General features: G+C 40.1%; 1 protein-coding gene across 12 annotated transcripts in view; it reads left to right on the top strand.

The window, feature by feature from the left end:
* The window catches only part of ARHGEF10 (Rho guanine nucleotide exchange factor 10), a 169,723-nt gene that overhangs the window by 22,428 nt on the left and 125,850 nt on the right, over nucleotides 1-21,445 (top strand). For all 12 annotated transcript variants that reach the window (XM_058288003.2, XM_058288001.1, XM_058288006.1 and 9 more), the window contains 2 exons: nucleotides 17,814-17,969; nucleotides 18,935-19,222. In XM_058288003.2, coding sequence (XP_058143986.1) covers nucleotides 17,814-17,969; nucleotides 18,935-19,222 — 444 coding nt within the window. The remainder of the gene's footprint in view (nucleotides 1-17,813; nucleotides 17,970-18,934; nucleotides 19,223-21,445) is intronic.

Genomic DNA, 21,445 nt, shown 5'->3' on the forward strand with positions numbered 1-21,445 from the left:
TCAAGAGGCCAAGTTTCTACTCTTATTTCTTCTTCTAAATGGTGACTTTAGGAGGGTCATTTTACTACTTTTTTTTTTTTTTCTTTCCCCATTTCACTTCTTTAGGCTCCAGTCTTTTCAGCCATGAACTTTAGGGTTTGGACTAGAAGATTCCCAAGGTGTCTTCTAGCTCTAGATTTCATTCATGTATAAATTTGCTGGCATTTAGGATTTTCTAGACTCAATTTTACTTTGGTTTAATAGAAAATTAGGCAGAGATTAAAATCTTTCACTACTTTTTCATCCCTATCATATGAGAGGATGTCTGTGCCAAAACAGTACATAGTAAATATTTTCCTATGGCCTTACCAGGTGTAGTGATTTATCCCAAACTATGTAATTATGTGTAGAACCTACCTTTCCAGTTGATGAATGAGCTCACAGATTCACTGTACTTCCAAAAATATATGGAGGTAAAGACTGAAAGTGCTGTCAGGTTGCCATTATATATGATTTATTTTTAAATTTGGCATTAGATTTTTTTTTTTTAAAGATTTATTTTTATTTATTTAATTCCCTTCCCCTCCCCTCCCCCGGTTGTCTGTTTTCTGTGTCTTTTTGTTGTTTCTTTGTCCACTTCTGTTGTCGTCAGCGGCACGGGAAGTGTGGGTGGCGCCATTCCTCGGCAGGCTGCTCCCTCCTTCGCGCTGGGCGGCTCTCCTTACAGGTGCACTCCTTACGCGTGGGGCTCCCCTACGCGGGGGACACCCCTGTGTGGCAGGGCACTCCTTGCGCGCATCAGCACTGCACATGGGCCAGCTCCACACGGGTCAAGGAGGCCCGGGGCTTGAACCGCGGACCTCCCATGTGGTAGACGGACGCCCTAACCACTGGGCCAAAGTCCGTTTCCCTAGATGTTTTTATTCTAAATATCCAGGTCTATGTTTATTATCTCTTCTTCATGTAAAGTACCCTGCCAAGTGAGCTCTAGGCAAACTATAAAGATGAAATAGAGATTCCTCCTGTTTTCAGTGACATCCAGTTGAGAACATAGAACACCATCTAGAGGCACAATAACAAGGCACTAGAACAGAGAGAGCAGGGAAATTGCTATAGGTGTGGAGCATGTGGAGCTAGCCTTCCCCTGCTTGCTTGCTTTTTGACAATTCACTTAAATAAGCAGTCATTTTAAATATATTCCTAATTTAAAGGAGAAAAGAGCACTAGGGAGAAATCTTTTCTTTTTGCCTGTCATCTCATGCGACACACATATCATATGGGTAAAGTAATTACGGTGCTTTGAAATACTGATGAGGTCATTGTTGGAAAAGTTACTGAAAGAATAGGCCGAAGAGCCTCTTTCTACATGTACAATTTTCGGAATATGGATGAGAGACCACCCGTTTAGAAATCTGGTGCCTCTCTGTGTCTCTTGTTGCCTTGTTAATTTCAAGAAAGACCAAAATCCACTGGACTCTTACTAAAGGTCCCTGTTTCTTCTGGTAGCCATGCTTAGTCCTACTCAGCGTCTGTGCACCTGAAGAGCTCTGCTTGACTCTGACACCACCCGGGTTTTAGAAATGCCTGTCCACCTAAAGTCTTCATTTAACCAGGCTTTTCCTCTGCATTTGATCTTGGGAAGGAACATTATATGGCAAAAACAGTGTTTAATATTAGTAGTTGTGTTGCTCCTTGGTTACAGGGCTCCAGGAATGCGATTTATTGCTGGGATGCCCAGGGCGCTGCTAGAGTTCAGAAACAAGCACCACAGCATTAGAGGTCCTAACAGACAGGGATGGAAGGTTACTTAAGAGCCACGGCGGATTTCATTGTGTTCCCTAAGAAATAGTGTTTCATTCACCTTTGCTTCTGCATTGGTCAGTCATTTCTCTTTGTACCACCGAATGCCTGATTTGTTCTATTTTCCTGAGTTCATGAGAAAGAGGGTTTGATGAGCACAGCTCATCGCTCTTTGGGCACAGTTTTTCTCCCAAGGCTTTCCTTGGGTCACATGCCTGCCCTTGGTCTGGCCAGCTGAGTTAGAATCTGTCTTAGCTCGTGCATCAGTCAGGTCCCTCCGTAGAAACAGAACCAGCAGGAATAGACCTAAATAGCTCTTGTGATTGCAGAGGCTGACCACTCCAAATACTGTACAGCAGGTTAGAGGCTGGAAATTCTAGAGGGAGTGAGGAGATTGAAATCTTAATCCAAGTCTACTGGGGAAGCCAGGGAGAAGTGAGGGTGCAGTCCCCAGGCAGAATTCATTCTCATTCTTGAAATCCTCAATACTGGCTTTTAAGACTTCCAGCTGATGATTGTTTGAGGCCCATCTACATTACAAGGGTGATCTCCTTTACTTAAGGGCAATTAATGGTAGATGATAATCCCACAGTAACAGTAGGTAGGTCAGTGTGTGATGGAACAACTGGACGCTGTAACTTAGCCAACTGACACATAACCATCACAGGTGGGGACCAACTTGGGGCTAGAAAATAAAAAGGTCATCTATAATTCTATCACTTAGAGATAACCACTATTAATATTTCACCTGGAATGTTGAAAGCTTTCCCTGGTGATTCTATGGAAAGATTCCAGAGGAACTGTAGAAGGGAATTGCAGAGGACAGTTACCTACTGTATTTTCATTATGGAGGATATGGCTGTTTCCTGGGGCAAATGGCTTCATTAATGCTGATAGCTCATGGCCTGGCTTTTGACTTCCGTGTTAGAAAACCACACTTTAAGAATAACTGTGTAGTTCAAAATTGTGACAGTAACACCTCAGTGATTTTCTAGTTAATTAACTCTTGTGACAATTAAAAATGGGAATAATGCCCTGATGTCTTTTTGATGATTCAGTGTAATTTTAATTATAATTTCCCCCAATACTAAAGTAAAACTATTCACTTACAAATGCCCTTGAAAATAAGGGGGGAGGGGGCAGGATTAACCATATTCTTACTTTTATAATCCATTGCCACCACTTTAACAGAAATAATGTTTATATTTTACATCATCACCTTTTTTGGTGTTTTTTTCCTTCCCATTGATTTGATGGATGGATTGGTTGTGTTTGTCAATAATAGCTCCTTCATTTTTATTGCTGAGTAGTTTTCCATTGCATGGCTATACCACAATTCATCTCTTCATCTGTTGATGAGCATTTGAGTTGTTTCTGTGTTTAACTATTAAATACATATAAGTCTTTTTATGGACATATATTTCCTTTACTTTAGCGTAAATTTCTAGGAGTTGAATGGGTGGATTATATGTAGATAGATGTTTAACCTTTAAAGAAGCTCATATTTATTTTTTACATGATCACAGTCACTAAGTATACATTTTCATAATTTGTTTTTAAAATTGTTATACATAGTTTCATAACTATCTTTTCTAATGACTATATAATATTCTGTCAACTGTATTATTATATATTCAGGTGGAATAATTCTTTATTCCATATCGATGATTGCCTTTTATCAGGTGTCTGTTCCTTTCCTGGAAACTTCCTTGGCTACCAGTCAAGTCATCACAAAGTAAAGTGATATTTGAGAAGCCGTATTGTCCAGCACATAAGTTTGCAGGCTTGCTAGCATGGCCGCTGGGTTTGGATATTTGCTCTGCAGTGTGTTAGTTGATGACCTGGAGCAGGTCATGTAATCTCTCTGTGCTTCAGTTTCCATCATCTTTATAGTAATAGAACGAGATTATCATCTATCCCATATGATTATGAGAGGATTTAATGCCTTAACATATATGAAGTACTTTAGAATTGAGGCTGGCCTTTTACCAATGAACAAATCTTATTTAGAAAATGTTCTGGGTTTTTAAAAAAATTCTGTTGAGATTCTTTGCAATTTTTCAGGTTGCAAAACTCCACAGTTTTATGATTTTTGTTAACAAGCACCTTTCTATAATTAATAGCAAAATTCCAATGCAAATTTTATTACGGGGAAATTAATACTGTTGCCATTTTAATGTCGATTTGAGAAACAATTGGTTGCAAAATGCCTGATAACTTAACATAGAGAACTCAAACAAAAGAGAATGCTCCCACACTCTCCTTTGGAGACCAATAATCCAGCACTGGTAGTTTGGTAACAAATAGATCCTTCAATGGAGCTGAGGTGGAAGGGGAGTTGGCCTTTGACTGTGCTCAATTGTTTTGGGGGGATGCCTCTGATCAGCACATGCAGCTACAAACCACAGTAAAAATCAGAGCCAAGATGAGAACAGAAAATGAATTGTCATTATGAATAGCTCCTTGTTGGGAAAGCTGTTTTCAGTTTGGTGCTCTTTAAAGCCCTTTTCTAGAATAAGAAGAATAGAAACAAATAGCCTTCATCTGAAATAAGAAAAAATCATATCTTGGATTAAACATTCATATTATTGTTTAAAAAATGGGCCTTGCAAGCCACAAGAAAAAATGCCTACTTTTACCTCTGAGCTCGAAGATGAATTTCCTCTTATATTTTCCCCTTGATCTGTTAATATGTTGCATGTCTTTAAAAGCTGTTAGTGGATTTTAGTAGTCATAGCAGGTTGTCTACTCACAGAGTGAAGGACGGCCCAGGAGTGGGCAGCCTTCCTGCTCTCCATCTGTCCTTCTTTTTCCCAAAGCCTTGCAACCAGTTCCCTCCTCCTGAAGGGTTTTGGGACCAGAGCCAAGAGGTCCTGATTCCCATGGCTGTTGTGTCAGTTTTGTGGGCTGGAAGCTTTTGGTCCGTCCCAATGTCTGCCAGAAACTGTGGGAGGCTGAAATGGACTAGGGGCAGAGGGGGATTTCTCCTTACCCTCCCCTCCCCTCCCCTCCTTCCCCTTTACTCCTTTTCCCCTCACCTCCTCCCTGCCTCACTTCTCTCCCTCCTTTCCCTTCTTCTCTCCCTCCTTTCCTCCCTTCTTTCCTTCTTTCTTTCATCTGCTTTGGACAGTCTGGAAACCTAGTAAACATTTACATCAATAGGACTGGGGAAAAAAATTTAACATAAAAACAAATATAGTGATTTACATTTTTTAGCAGTAAAATTAGAAACTAAACCCTTTTTCTCCCCATTAAAACATCAAACAAATTATTTTTTCCTTGAGAACTATGCTGACCATACAGGTGTTATAACAGCAGTGTGGTTTATTGCTAAATTAAGGTACTGCTGTTTTAGGCCATCGAAAAAGGAATATGGAGTCCAGGGGTGGTGGCCAAGAGCACTGTACCCCAGAGAAAAAACATGTTCTTAAACTTAGCCCATTCCTGTGAGTGTGAACCCTTGTAATTAGGACCTTTTGGTAAAAGTTCCTTCAGATAAAGTGTGGCCCAACTGAAACAGGATGGGTCTTAATCCTTTTACTGGAGTACTTTATACACAGAGTGAAATTCAGACGCATAGAGAGAAAGCCACAGGGAGCAGCCGGAGACCAGAAGGCAAGAAAACCAAAATGCCAGGAGAGCTACCATTTGTATTGCCATGGGACAGGAAAGGTAAAGGGCCAAGGATCTCTGGCAGCCAGCCCCAGAATGCCACAGTTTTTCTGGGACAAAGAAGAACATTCAGCCAATAGACACAGAGAACAGACAACTGGGGCGGGGGTAGGAAGGGAGAGAAATACATAAATCTTTAAAAAAAAAAAACAAACAAACAACCTCAATCACCACTTCTGTGTTCCCAGCACTCCCTATGCCCCCATCTGACTTTATTTTTTGCTTTGTAACACTCATCACTATCTGATCCTTGCTTGTCTTGCTCCTCTCTACCTCCCCTTAGATTATAAATTCCTTGAGAGCAACAGTTTTACCTGATTTGTATCTTTTTTTCTTAAAGATTTATTTATTTATTTTTCTCCCCTTCCACCCCCACACCGGTTGTCTGTTCTCTGTGTCTATTTGCTGCATCTTCTTTATCCGCTTCTGTTGTTGTCAGCGGAACGGGAATCTGTGTTTCTTTTTGTTGCGTCATCTTGTGTCAGCTCTTCGTGTGTACGGTACTGTTCCTCTGCAGGCTGCACTTTCTTTCACACTGGGCGGCTCTCTTACGGGGTATACTCCTTGCACGTGGGGCTCCCCTATGCGGGGGACACCCCTGCATGGCACGCACTCCTTGCGCGCATCAGTGCTGCACGTGGGCCAGCTCCACATGGGTCAAGGAGGCCCGGGGTTTGAACCGCAGCCCTCCCATGTGGCAGACGGACGCCCTAACCACTGGGCCAAGTCCGCCGCCCTGATTTGTATCTTTAACACATAGAACTTGCTTGTCACATAAGAGGCATTTCATAAATATTTGTTAAATAATTGAACACATTCATGAGCCTTCCTTTCAACACTAAAACTGGCAATTATCCAAATGACTATGGCATCTCCATACATGCCCAATGCCTCAATTGAGCCTCCTTTCTCCTTCAGCCTTCCCATATGTTGACCTTGGCCTCTTCTTGACTTTAGTCACCCATTTCTAGGTTATACCTTAGACCTCATCATTACTTCCAGAATCACAGATTCAGACATTCTACTCTGATCACAGTTTCTGTCCCTTTTACCTCCTGCATTCCGCTCTTCCCACCACATGTGTTCTCTGGTCTCAGCAAGACCTTGTTCCCTCTAATTTCTCCTTGTCATTCTCTCCTGTCTCTTCCTTCCCTATCCAGCATAGCTGCCATAATCTAAGCTGTACTGTCATCAATATGATGATATGCCTCTCCTAGCAAAACAGAAACTCAGTAACTATTGTCCATGAGGCTGCAAGTGGGCTACTAAACTCTGGTGTAGTAAAATGAGTCACATAATCTTGTAGGTCAGCAAGATACATTCCCTGTCTCCAAACTCTCCAAGGCTTTCCATGCTGCCCAACAATCTATGGGGGTTCTTGGCTCTGGTCAGTTCTCCATCCTTGTCCCTACACAGCTCTCCCTGAAACTTCAGACTGATACCCAGAAACTTACTAGACACCTCCACTGCCCCTTACATACTTCTTCACCAAATGCCATCTGAGGGAAATTCCCTCAAATTCCTGCCATCAAATAGAAAACTTCACTCTCATCTTTCCTTCTTATTACAATGGACAAGCCATCTCTCTTCCTACGGAAAGCTTAGCACTCCCACCTTTTTAGAGGCCCTACTCTTTGAAATATTGTCTCCATCCCTTCGGCATGTAAATATATTCAAGATTTTCCATCTAGTGGGCAAGTGAAGAGTCATATCTTCAACCCCACAGGCCCTTCAGCCATAATCATCTTTCTGTGCACTTTTGCAGCCAGTTGTTGTCAACCTCATTGTCTCTGCCCACTTCCCTGGTAGGATACCTGCCCCTGCCAAGCTAGTGAAACTGCTTCACCAAGATCACCAAGGACCTCCTAGTCCCTGAAGCCAGTGGATAATTATCCATCCTTTTCAGCAGCAACTGGCCCTGTTCTTCATTCACCCTCTTGAAATGATCTTCCTTTGTGATCTTTGACAGTACTCTTCTGGCTTTCTTCCCACCTAACTGCTTCATTTACTCTCCATTACTCTTCCCCTTTCCCTGGCCTGCCTCATAAACATTAGTTCTCCTCTAGATATTCTCCCTATGTGATGTCCAAAAACTTACCCAGGTTTCCGACAGGTACCTCAAATTTGACGTGCCCTAAACTAAATGCGTATCGCCATCCCTTTCCAATTTCTGTGTATTCTCTATTTGAATGGAATGGCACTTAGTCCATCCAGTTTCTCAAATCAGAAACTTGGGGATCATCCTCAATTCCTGCCTGTTCCCCCATACCATGAATTTAACTAATTACTAAATTATTTTGCTTCCAACTATAAGATTTCCGTAGAATCTTTCCATTTTGTTCCTTCCCCACTATTTATCTGGATCATCTTCATAACTTGTTAGTTTTACTGAAACCATCTCCTAACTCTTCTCCCTGCTTCTAGTCTGGTTTAATGCAATCCATTATCCACACTTAGACAAATGATATTCTTAACATGTAAATCTGATCCTTTCATCTCCATGCTTAAAATACTTCAGTGGGCTCTCTCGGCCTTAGCGCCACCTTGCTGGAAACCTCCATGCCATGAGACCCAAGTGGAGGAAGAAGCAAATGTGTAGACTGAAGCACAAAAGAAGAAACATGAGGCAAAAGTCCAAGTAAACTGTTAGTGTGTGCACCATGGAGACAAGGGCAGCGGGAACGTGGAATGCCAGAGGCCTGGGATGCTGGTACAAGTTATTGACTGCCTGCTACTGTCTAGAACTCTTCCCAGTGGATCCAGAACTTCAACTGTCATCAGACTTCGTGAACATCTCTTAGAGACCCTCCTTGTTCATACCAAAGCAGTCCGTTTGATCCTTCGCCCTGGACCTGTGACATTCTGGGCTAGTTCTGTTCTCAGTTGTGGCTGTGTGTTAACATGTGTGAAGTAAATCATCTCTTCTCCTGTCTAAGCTGAAGAAGCGAAATAAATACTGCAGTGGTACCTGTGGAAGATTGAACTATGTAGTCCAACAAAAGGCATGTTGTTATTCTTAATCCATGTTCCTATGTATGTCATTTGTAAATAGGATCTTCTAAAATTCTGTTTCGGTGTGGCCAAACTGAATCAGAGTGCGATTTTATGTAGGCTGGTAATGAAGAAGGTGACAATTAAATGAGTGTAAAGTGAGGAAGAAAGTGTCTTTTCTTCAGAGGGAACAACTGCCAAAGTCCTGAGGCAGGAGTTGCCCGACTTGAGTTCAAGTGGGGGGCATGGAGTAGGAAATGCAGTGGCACCTTGTTAGCTCTTGGAATTTTATGTTCTGTTTGTTTTCCAAAGTCCTGGAAATCCTTTAGAGAGTTTGAGTGGAGGAGTGGCATGCTTTAATTATGTTTTAAAATATTCAGACCTTTGTGGTCCTGAACATAGACAGTGAGGGGAGAGGCAGGAAGATGAACTGGAAGGTCATTACAATAATCTGTAAGAGATTATGGCAGTTTGGATCAGGAAGGTAGATGGGACAGAGGTGAGGAGTGGTTGTGTGCTGTGTGCATCCTAAAAGAAGAGCAAACAATCTGACAGCAGAATGTCATGTCTCTTGCTGGAAAGTGTTTGTCACCAGATAAAATGCAGTTGTCTGTTGTTGTTTTTGTAATATGGTCCCTGGGAATTCTGTAAATGCTGAGGTATAGTGTTTTATTAAGCATCAGAGAACATCTCCTTTCTAAAACGATATGAAATATCTTATTTTCTCAAAGATAAACATGAACTCTTTCAAGAAGGGCCATTTAAGAAATGTGGCAGGTCAACAATGGGATTATAAAAGAATCTTGGTAAAATACGTTATTTGTAAAATATATATTTTCATGAAAAAAATAGAAAATTTTTGTATTACATGCATTGCAGCCTGCATATCATATTTGTATTCATCTTTACCATTATCATGTCTACTTAGAAATATTGTTGAGAATCTCCTGTGTCTTAGATCTTGTGCTAAGTAGTTTTATATTCATTATACAGCCTTTCTTAATCATTTCAACAATTCCATAGGGTAGAGATTCTTTCTCTTTCATTATTCCATTTTTTTTACGTGAGGAACAAAGGTCACATGGCCAAAAAAATGTGTGAAAAATGGAATTTTTGAGCCTAGCAGTATGATTCCAAAAGCTGCTCTTAACAACTACTATATACTTAATATTTTTCATTGACTTTTTTTTTTTTTAGATTTATTTTTCCCGCTTCCCCTCCTCCTTCCACCCTGCTGTTTTGCTGTCTGTGTTGTCTTCTCTTCTCATTTTCTGTCCTCTAGGATTCACTGGGATTCGATCCTGGGGATATCTGATGTGAAAAGAGGTTCCCTGTCAATTGTGCCACCTCAGTTCCTGGTTTCTGCTGCACTTCACCTTGATTTGCCACTTGTCTCTCTTTTGATGCATCATCATCTTGCTTTGTGACTCACTTATGTGGGCACTGGCTCACCACGTGGGCACTCACACGGGCATTGGCTCACCATGCATGCTTTCTCTTCTTCTTTTTCACCAGGAGGGCCCAGGTATCGAACCCTGGTCCTCCCATATGGTAGGCCGAAGTTCTGTCACTTGAGCCACATCTGCTTCCCTTCATTGACTATTATAATATTTATGTGCCCAGGGTTCTTCAAAATAACAAGATAGGGAGATATCCTATCTAATGATGGATTTATTTTATTTCTGTTCTGTTTATTCAGTGAATACCAATTAAAACTCAATTTGAAGTGCATACAAATATTTAACCTCTCTTTATAATTTATAATCTAAATTGTGTTACTTAAAATTATTATGGTACATGTTCATTTTAGAAAAAAATGAAAATAAGGACAGACCCACAAGAAAGAAAGCAACTACACTTAACATTTAACCTCTTCCCCAAAGAAATAATGTTATTAAAGTTTTGGTGAGTATTCTTTCAATCTTTTATGAGGTAGTTCTGTGGTGAGGTTTTTTTTTCCCCCATTTAAAGTGAACTTTTGCATGTCATTAATTTAAATGCCAGCTTCTGTATTGGTGGATTTTTAAGGTTAGCATGATTATTTTTTCTGACAAACCTAGGTAACAGATATTTTTATTAGGTTATTTGAAAGAGAAGTATACTAGTTTTTTTTTGGTAATAGCTTTATTGAGATATAATTCACAGAACATATAATTCACCGATTTAAATTTACAGTTCAGTGGTTTTTATTATATTCAGAATATGTGACCATCACCACAGTCAATTTTAGAACATTTTTGTCACTTCAGAAAGAAATCCTGTTCCCTTTAGCAGTCACTTCCCATCCCCACAGAGGCTGATTAGATGTTAAACTAGATTTAGATACTTTATTGCTAATTCTTTTGCTCATGAAACAAACTTTAGTTAAAACTGAGTTTGATTCTCAACTTGAGACACAAAGGGAGAATTGAGGCAATATGTAAATGATTCATGGGAATAAAACAGGCTATTTGCTGCTTTAATGGCCCAAATTTCAGACTAACACAATCCACTGTGGTAGCCACTGGTCACAAGTGACAAATCTTTCTATATATTTGAATTAAGTAAAATTAAATCAACTAACAATTCATATCCTCAGTTGCATTAGTCACATTTTGAGTGCTCAATAGCCACATGTGGATGGAGGCTTGTATTAGGCAGTGCAAAATGTATCCATGGTTGCAGAACATTGTACTGTTCCGCATCTAATTAAAATATTTTAAAGATTGGATTTCAGGTAATTTACTGTTTCCTTTCTGCATACAGGCAGAAACTAAAATGTGCATGAGCATATCTATATAATACATAGAAACATATTTCTTAAGCTTTTCTATTTCATAACTTGTTTTAGAAATTTATGCTTAAACTGACTAGCTACCAGCTGCTTACTAGTGAGTTTAAGCAATCAGGTTGGTAAATGAATCAGTCTGTTCAGCCATGGCAGTTCAACCAGCCCATGCCTATAAATGGCGCCAGTGTTTGAATACCGTCGGTTCAAATGGTTGCTGTGTTTAATAAGAGTTGTTGTGTTCTGTTCAGTTGCCTTGGTGACTAAAGGAGGGTATTTCTTATGTAAAATAAACACCTGCAGTTTTCTCAGAATGCCTAGACTGAGGCAGAGTACCCATCTTCCCTAGAGAGCTTCTTGTGCCTGGGCAGTCTGGCGGGGGAGAAAGGGTGTTCGCAGATCCAAATACAGGTGGAGGCGGAGCTGACTATGAGCAGGGTGGACACACCAGTATCTCTTCTGAGATTTTTCTGGGACTGTGATTTGCATGCTCCGGTCTCAAAACTTATCTTTTCCTTGCATGTTTCATTCTGTGGCGGTCATCCTGAGCAGCCCCCACACCTGCAGGCCCTGACCCTGGCCCTTTTCCTCTTTTGGTCCCTGTCCAGTCCCCTGCCCTCTGCCCCTGGTCCCAAGTCATTTTGCTGGTTTATCCAACCCTCCTGCTCTCCCTTTCCTGCCCCTCTTGACCCAGCTTCTGGGAAAAGGTACATGGGGGGTGGCATTTACTCTTTCTGTAGATCATTGTCTTTGTATCACCACAGTCCTCATTTTTATATCTTTCATGCATGTGATTAGAAAGCAAGCTGATTCACAGAAACTTAGTTGGCCAAATGGTCAGTTTACTAATGGCCACCAAATTACAGATGCACCAAAAGCTTTTTAAAAGAAAAAAATTCGTATGTAATTTATAGCACATTGTATTGCATGAGATGCTTTCACAGTAGCCTTTGAGCATTTTTTCCAAGTTCTCAAATTTTAGTTTTTTCCACCACTGTGATTTTACTTCAGCTAAATAACCCATCTCAGAAAACTGATTTTGGGGGAATAAGAATTTCTTAAAGGGGGGCAGATGTGGCGCAAGTGATAAGGCCTCCACCTACCATATGGGAGGACCTGGGTTCGATCCCCAGGACCTCCTGGTGAAAAAGAAGAGAAAGCGTGCCTGCACAGCGAGCCAGTGCACTTATGGCGAACTGAGTTCCAGCGCAGTGAGCCAAATGCCCATGCGGCGAGCCGAGTGTACATGTGGAGAGCCAAGTGCCCGCGTGGCAAGCCAAGTGCCTGCCTGACAAACCAAGTGCCTGTGCGAGTGCCTCTGTGGTGAGCCAAGTGCCCATGTGAGTGCCCGCGTGGTTAGCCAGTGCCCACACGGCAAGCCAAGTGCCTGCACGAGTGCCTCCATGGACAGCCAAGTGCCCGCATGATGAGCCGAGAGCCCACGTGAGTGCCCACATGGTGAGCCAGTGCCCGTGCAAATGAGTCACAGCAAGATGATGGTGCAGCAAAATATAGGTGAAGGGGAGAGTCAAGGTGAAGTGGTGGCAGAGACCAGGAGCTGAGGTGGCGCAATTGACAGGGAACCTCTCTCCACGTAGAGGTCCCCAGGATCAAATTTCAGTTAATCCAAGAGAAGAAGGATGAGAAGAGAAGACAAAAAGTGGAATAGACACAGAAGATCACACACCAGGGTGGGGGAAGGGGAGGGAAGAAAGGGAAAAAAATTTTCTTACATGTTTCAAATTACAAATGTTGTGAAAATTGACCTAGAACCAACAAATTGCAAACATAATTTCCAAAGAGGAGGGTTGACAAAAGAAAACTAACATGATTCTGAATCACTCCTCTAATGAATCTGAGTAAATGCCAGGCATAGTTTATTATGTTGCTAAGTCAAAGCATAAGCATAAAAATTTTCATCAGAATATTTATTTGGCATTATTTTCCTGTCATGCTTATCTGATAAATATAATATTAAGGTGATAATGACAATTGTATTTGGAAAGTATTTTGGAAAATGACTTTATTTTTCTGTTAGATTTATTGCTTTGGAATATTTTCACTGGTAAATTTCAGTGAATAAAGTAATCATACAGCCAAAAGCAAAACAACAACTTCTAAAAGTATGTATTTTTCTGTCATTTGGGGTGAGATTAAAGTTGACTAATAAATAAGTTTAAAAAAACTAAAATAATGGAAAATTTGTTCTCTGTAGTTTTAACTCTTTTCTATATTTGATTGTTTTGCTTGGTTAGACTTAAATTCAAACATGATCACAAGCTTTCTCTTTTAACTTCTAGGAAGTGAGTGAGTTTCATGTTTTAATATAGATATGTATCTCAGAGAATTAATATATGCCAAGAAGATTATACTGTCAAACAAAATATGTTCTTAAATCAAAAATACAACAAAGAAGCAAGAATTGCATTCATTTTAGAAAACTTGCAAAAATATAGAAAAGCAAAAGTAGAAAATACTGCTCATTTATAATAATCCATATAGCTACTGTTAATATTTTAGTCTATATGTGTGTTTGAAGAAAATCATTAAATTATACAAAGCTAAGGTATATTAAGCCTATATTATCTAATGTATAGGGATTTATTTCAATATTATTCATTAATCTTCCACAAAATATGTTAAGGGTTTCATAGTACCTCATTGTATGACTGCATCATAATTTGAAAGATCTGTCTTCTATTATGAGACATTTAGGTTGTTTCTTTCATATACTACAAAGTACTAAATATTCTTTTGGTCAACTCATTGTAACTATTTCCGATTATTTCCTTAAGCTAAATATTTAATAGAAGAATTGCTAAGACAAAGGACATGTAAAATTCTAAGGCTTTTAATGTATATCAACAAATTTCCATCCAGAAAGGTATCAGCATACACTTAATCAATGTTAAGTTTTTGGTTTTTTAAAAAATATTTTTCTGAATCCTTTTGATTCAGTTTCAGTTTTTGTCATCATACTTTTAAGACTTTTAAAAGGTAGGTGAAAAATAATTCCCGAATGCTCTTTTAGAATCCCTTGTGTGTATCTAGACGCTTGGAAGCCTCAGCCCATCTGAATCCTTGCTGGCAAGCTGCACCTTCTGCCTATATTTGGAATGTGGAGAAGGGAGTTGAACTCAGTACATGCCTTCTTCAGGCTTTGACCTCTCCCCATCATTCGTTAATTATCTTAAAATCGGTTTATTTCAGAAAACTGTTAGAATGTGTTACTAATTTAACAGATTGAGGAAAAAATTAAACCGTTTATATTTAAAGCAGATTTTTAAAGAACATTAAAAGTTCGTCTATACTAAGGAGACCTAAGAAGAAAGACTTTGACTCAAATAGATACATCTTTGTAAATTTCTTTCTTAGAATATACCTGCACTCAAAATCTGTTTTAAATATCCCACTGTCCAATATCGTCTCCTCTGCTTCTAGTTCACTTGCTCAAGAATTGCCAATTGCAATAATTCTTCAACTGTTGGCGGCAGACTTGGACCAGTGGTTAGGGCATCCGTCTACCACATGGGAGGTCTGCGATTCAAACCCCCGGCCTCCTTGACCTGTGCGGAGCTGACCCATGTGCAGTGCTGATGTGCGCAACGAGTGCCGTGCCACGCAGGGGTGTCCCCTGCGTAGGGAAGCCCCACGTGCAAGGAGTGCGCCCCATAAGGAGAGCCGCCCAGCGCAAAAGAAAGTGCAGCCTGCCCAGGAATGGTGCCGCCCACACGGAGAGCTGACACAACAAGATGACGCAACAAAAAGAAGCACAGATTCCCGAGCCGCTGACAACAGAAGCGGACAAAGAAGACGCAGCAAATAGACACAGAGAACAGACAACCCGGGTTGGGGGACGGGAAGGGGAGAGAAATAAATAAATCTTTAAAAAAAAAAAAGCATATGTGTAAATGTCATTTTTTAAAAAATTCTTCAACTGTCAATCCATTGATTATTCCACTTTTTCATGGTTCCTCTCCCTCCTCTTTTTAGTGCCACTGAGTCTGGCTTAAATTTCCAGGCTCTCATTATAATCACTCTCACACCCTCAACTCCCCAACTCCTCTCTCCTCCTTTCCTTATTTGGCAACACCCCAATCCTGGAGGACCTTCGCTGGCCTGCCCCCAAACATGAAAATCACTCAGCTGGGCTGATGGCATCATAAAAATTCAGTATCACACACTTCACTTTCAGAGATAATTTCAAACGCCCATGATCCTTCCCTTGAATCATTTCATTTTTCAAGAGGTGAACATAGGGCCATTTGCATTTGCTACGTTTAAATATTCCTGCCCCACATCTTCTGTCCTGATTAAAGAAATGCTATAGTGGACTCGTTGGTGTAGTTAGAGGCCGCCGAAGTCCTTCCTAGTGACAGCCTGGGTGGTTTGATTCCTCCTTCCCAACTACACGCCCACGCCCACTCCCAGAATTGCCGGAGGTGAGCCCCATCCTCCCCTTCCCTATCACCCTGATACAGTCCCAGAAATGCACCCAGACCTGAGCCTGAGCTGGGAGGGGGAAAGAAGGAAGGCCGTGACTCCTCAGCGCAGACGGATGGCCTGGCAAGGGCACTTGGAGCCCCTCATCTTCCCTGATAGCTCATGGGGCTTTGTTCCAAATGTTTTGAGCATTTCAACACCAAAAAATGTTTAAGGATCCTTTGATTGCGTGCTTTCCTTTATTCAGTTCTAACTTAACTTGAATTTAAATATGTAAGTTCCTCAAAAGCTCCAAAATACTGAAGTCATAAAACATACTTAACTATTATTGTGAATGCGTCCAAATGGAGCAGGTCCAGCAATGAAGGGAACACAGAACAGCATTGTTCAAAGCTGAAACTTTCTAATATGCAGCAATAATACCAAGCTTTTTCCTCCCCATTGTAATAGATATACTGAAACAGGGAGAAGGGCAATCATTCCTACTTTTTATTCCCTTGAAGCAGAATGGCTTGCTTAGAAAGTGATTTGGGGCTTGTGCTAACCTTGAGGTCCTCTGTTTCTAAGGAGATCATTTACTCAACTTCTCTTTCATATGTTCATTCATTCCTTCCAAATTCCTTCCAAAATCCTTTATGGAATACCTGCCGAGGAAACAATTTCCCTCTAGTCTGAACGAGAAAGAATTAGCCCCCCTACCCCACCCTGTGTGGATGTGTAAATGTGCAGGAGTGGGATTGAATTCTTATGGTCATCCTCATAGGATTGCTGTAGAATCCTGTCCAGAGTGTCCTTAGGAAAATGATTGGTTTTTCTGTGATTTATCTGGAGTGTCTAACAGCCAGCAGACCCATTCAATGTAGCTACCTAAGTTATATGGATTACGTCTTAAGGGAGAATTTTCCAAATTCTGTTCTTCAGGCTGCCAGCATTGAGGTGCTTTGAGGCAGAAGAGGCACTTGGCTGTCCCGGCGGCTGCTCCATCCGACCTCAGCACGCTGGCCTGGGTGTTGACCTGGTTATTGTCCCTTGACAACTTTGCTCAGGGCAGGCATTCTGGTTAACAGAACCTAAGGCTGCTGTTTATATTGCATCCATCCATCTATATGTCATTTTGTGGGTAAAGCATTTGGGGAATACAGGTCCATCCTTGTGGATAACTCCTTCAAGACAGGCTGATCAATCTATTTTTATGTACGAAAAACGTGTGGTAGATGGTGGAGAGTGCTACAGAGCTATGCACAGAAAATACTAGCAGCAGTTCAAGGGAGGAGGAGGTTCCTTCAGATCTCAAGGGCTCAAGGAAAGCTGTGGGATTTGAGATTGGCCTGGGAGAACTGCATGGTGTGGGCACTTGGAGATAAGGATTGGCTGATGTCCCCTCTCCCAGCTGTGGGGCAGTATTTTGCAGGTGAGGAATGGAATGAACCAAAGAGGTAGGAGGGACTTAAGGACTTGAACAAAATCCATTAAATATTTAAGGATCGATGAATACTTCCCACCATAGATACCCTTTTTCCAGTTTTCCTTTTATCTCTGGTCATCCAGACATTCTTTGGCACTCAAAGTGAACATTTTTGTCTGCTCATGTAGTAAAAAGTTTAAAGTCTGTGTAGTGTTTGATGAAATGTCCCTGTGAGAGGAGCAGCCCAATTCTAGAAGCTCCTACCATAGCTCTTGTGTGTGCATGTGTGTCTAGTAAAATACACATACTATAAAATTCGTTGTGATGAATAGGATAGATAAAAATCATTATATTGAATAAATTACAATACTGAGTTAAACTTTCCTCCTTTCATATTGCAAATTACATTGTTCTACTATTTTATTATGATTAGATTTTTTCTAATTAATTTAATTCCATGGTATAAATAATCAAAATGTGAAAAGCGGCTTTTTCCTCATCCCTTCTTTTCTTTCTTTATCTTTCCTTCTTTTTCTTTCAAACCATGAGTTGTAGGACCTAATAAACAGAAATCATAAACACTAACTTGAGCCTACTAATTAAATATGTATTTTCCCAATAAAAAGACTAACTACAAGCATAATGTACAATAATTTCCTGAACATCTTTAGCTATGTCCTGAGTCTTTTTTGTACAAGAATGTAAAAATTGTGTAATAAATGTTAACTTTGCAATTTATGTTATTTTAAACTTTAGACAATGACATGAAATACGATACTAATAATAATGAAGAGGAGGAGGGAGAACAATTTGACTTTGACAGTGGAGATGAGGTTCCAGAAGCAGACAGACTAGCACCATCGGACCCCGCCTCTGGTAGTACTGTTGCAAATGAAGAAGCTTTCTCCACAGGTAAATCCTCAGATTGCCACCCAGTGGCTACTTAGGTTTAATCTTTTGGATGACACTGATTTCTCTCATTATTACTGCCTGGGTATTTGAATATTATTATAGGGAAAGGTGGATTTCTGGGTGTGAGATATCGATGATTTTTCATGATATAGCTGAAATGACTTAACACTTTGGCTGAATTTCTTTTATTTGTACTGTTTCTTCTTGTTTTCAATCTTATCTGTCTACATATTATTTCTGTTTTTGAGGGACCAGGTATTGCTATTTTCTAATTAAAATAGCATCATCATATCCCTCTATTACTTAAAATTTACAAATAATGCTATTGAAAAAGAATTACAGGCAAAGGTTTACTTTTTTAAATATATTTTTTATTTATTTTTAAAAGATACATGGATCACATAAAATGTTACTTTAAAAAATATAGGCAGCTCCCATATGCCCCACTCCCCACACCCCCACTTTTTTGGAGGTAGACTTGATTGTTTTTATTCATTGATTTCCCACAGGTGCTAAACCAGATGGACTGGTTAGACCAAAACCAGTATGACCCACATTAAACTCCTTTGTCCATAACAAAGTCCTTGGTATATTTCATTATGTCAGTATTTATTTCTGGCAGCTTATAACTTATCTTGTCAGATAAGTGGTCTAAGGAGCTGCCAGACCATATATATTTCACCTGCCCACAAAGCTTGCCTTGATCCCACTAATTCCCTAAAGTTTCACCCTGCCCCCAGGTAATGGGAATGCAACACCCTCCCTGCAACCCCTATGGTGTGGAAAGCAGGGCATGGGCAGTCGTCTGCCATCTGTGAATCTCTTGGGAGCTCAACATTGGAGTGGAGTCGCTCATTTGGAGGCTTTACCACTTTCTTCTTTGCTTTCACCCTTAAGATAGGGCCTAAGAGTTACTGTTGATGGTTGTGTATGTTTGCTAACAAGTCTTCCTTTCCATCCTGCAGGAGATGAACATGGAAGTAGGACTGAAACAATTGTGCTGGTAGAACCTTCTAAGGTTGCAGTGCCGACTAAAGTCAATCCATATTCAGTCATCGACATCACACCGTTCCAGGATGATCAAGTCCTCGCTCCAGAGCCAATTGCCGAGGAGGACAGTTTGAGCCTCCACGTGCCTAGTGGCTACTCGGTCCCTGTGCCTTGTGGCTATGCCGTCCCTTCAAACCTGCCTTTGCTGCTGCCAGCCTATTCCAGTCCTGTTATCATCCGCACCGTTTCTGTGGATGAAGAAGGTACTTATTTTTTCTTTTTTCTTTGCCTATAAGAAATGGCACATTTGTTTAGTAAAATCTGTGTTCAATCTTTCTTTTTCCCCCTAATCATTAGATGTTTGTTTTAAATTTGGAAAATGAGCCCGAAATTAAACTCTCACAATGGAAGCACAAGTAAGGAAAGATATCAGAGTTTATTGTTTGGACAATTTATAAATAATGTTTGATCCCAAATGTATTACTTTATAATATGGAGAAATTTTTATACGAACTTTGCCCCAATTCCCTGTTTTTCTTTCCCACAAGTGCTCATAAAACTGTACCATCTTTTTTGGCATTTATCACTTATTCTAAATTATAGTTATCTTTATATGTATGCTCATATCCTCTACTAATTTGTGAACTAGTGTGTCCTTGAGATCAGAGTCTGTGTCCAGGTGTCTTCATTCATGGGAACCCAGGGGAGCAAACAAGAAGAGGAAGGAGAGGTGATAGACCTAGAAGATATCTCTCTCTCCCTGAAGATGGCAGGCATATTAAGACACCATTAGGGACACAAAAGTCATTGAGGAAAAGGAGATTTGGGAAGGAGGGTAACCAATTACATGTACCTAAAGGAAGCAGAGTTTTGTGCGTGTGTATGTGATTCAGTTGACATGACATCTCTAATATCACATACCTCGCAGTAATAAATTAAAAGAGAAAGACAAAGAAATGCTTTTCGAAAGTCCAGAGAGCCTCAGGATTATGAATAACCATGCTGAGCGTGGGCTCGAGAGCCAGAAGCTGCGTCCCTGACCACCTGTGTGACATTTGGCATGTCCCTTAACCTCCCTGACCCCCAGCTTGCTCATCTCTGAACCAAGGTTATCAATTTAAATAGCCATCCCTTGCATCTAGTGAGAAAGGAACCAAATTGTACACTAGAATGGCTTAGTTTTAAAAGCCTGTTCTCTGTTATCTTGGTAATATTGTTAAAGCTTCAGCTTTTTACAGAGATCTATGTTTTGGGTTTAAAAAATAGTGGGAAAGTTAACCATTCCTGTGCCTGAGGATTGAGAGTCTGATCTCCACTGTGAGGGCATCTACCTTCCCTTGGGCAGCCTCAATTTTCGGGAGGGTGAGCAATGCTTTTGAAAATCAAAACTGTGAGTCCGTAATGACTGAAAATAAGAACACTGTTTTCTCTTGGCAGAAGTAAAGTTTGTTATATTAAAACTTGATTCAATAAAGACCTGGTGGCATAATTTTCCCTCTTCTCTCCTAAATATATTTCTGTGTAATCTTTCCTGGGCCACACCACAGGGATTTCCCAGGTATTTTCCCTGACATATTTCCCAGGTGGTCTTCTAATGGAAAAGAGAAGCACCTGAGGAGAGTGGCTTCTTAGGTATATAATCACAATGTATATTTTTGTTAAAATTTCACTAAAAGAATTCTTTTCCTTCCAGTTAATAACAAATGAGAAATCTTCTTTAAAGAAAATGTTGATTCTATATTTTGGAAATGATAGAGGTTTTTAGGGTAGATGTTCTCCCACATGTTTTCCTGATGTAATTGCCAGTCATCCTAGGAGTTTACTGTGACCAATAATACTGTTCTTCTCTAATCAGAAACCGTAAGAGCAATCAAAAAACAATGAAGTGTAGATTGTGGAGGATTTGTGCTTATGGAAAATATATTTATTTTAAAGTAATTTGCTTATTTTAAAATAAAATTACTTTAAAATTAATTTGTTTTAAGATAATTTAACATTATTTGAGAACAATTTGTTCATTTTTTTTTACTGTCAACACAGAGCTATTAATAAAACTATATCATAATAAACACTATTGTAAGAACCCAGAATCCAAGAACAAAGTGTGTCTTTGTCTTTTGATCTTTTAAGGAGAAATGGGTAATACCCTGGGCTCTTTCCTGAGGTGGTAGGAAAAGCATGAATTTTGGCCTTACGCCTGAGTTCATATCCTGATCTGCAGCTTTTACCTAGATAACACCAAGGCAGGTTCTTAACTTATTTGTGCTTCCATTACCTTCACCTTGAGATGGGGATGACATCTACTGTATGAACCAAACTTGTGCTTTTAGCCCACACTCCAGGGAAGAATAATTCACTGTGTAAGTTTGTTTGGTGCCAGTCACCATTTCCTATTTTCATCAACTTTATGCAGTATTTTTGTCCTTTTTTGGGGAGGAGCAGGGTTCATTTTGGTCATTCTTTGAGGCAGTTTAGTATGGTATGGG

The sequence above is a fragment of the Dasypus novemcinctus genome, chromosome 25 (genome assembly GCF_030445035.2).
Source record: "Dasypus novemcinctus isolate mDasNov1 chromosome 25, mDasNov1.1.hap2, whole genome shotgun sequence".
Taxonomy (NCBI): domain Eukaryota; kingdom Metazoa; phylum Chordata; class Mammalia; order Cingulata; family Dasypodidae; genus Dasypus; species Dasypus novemcinctus.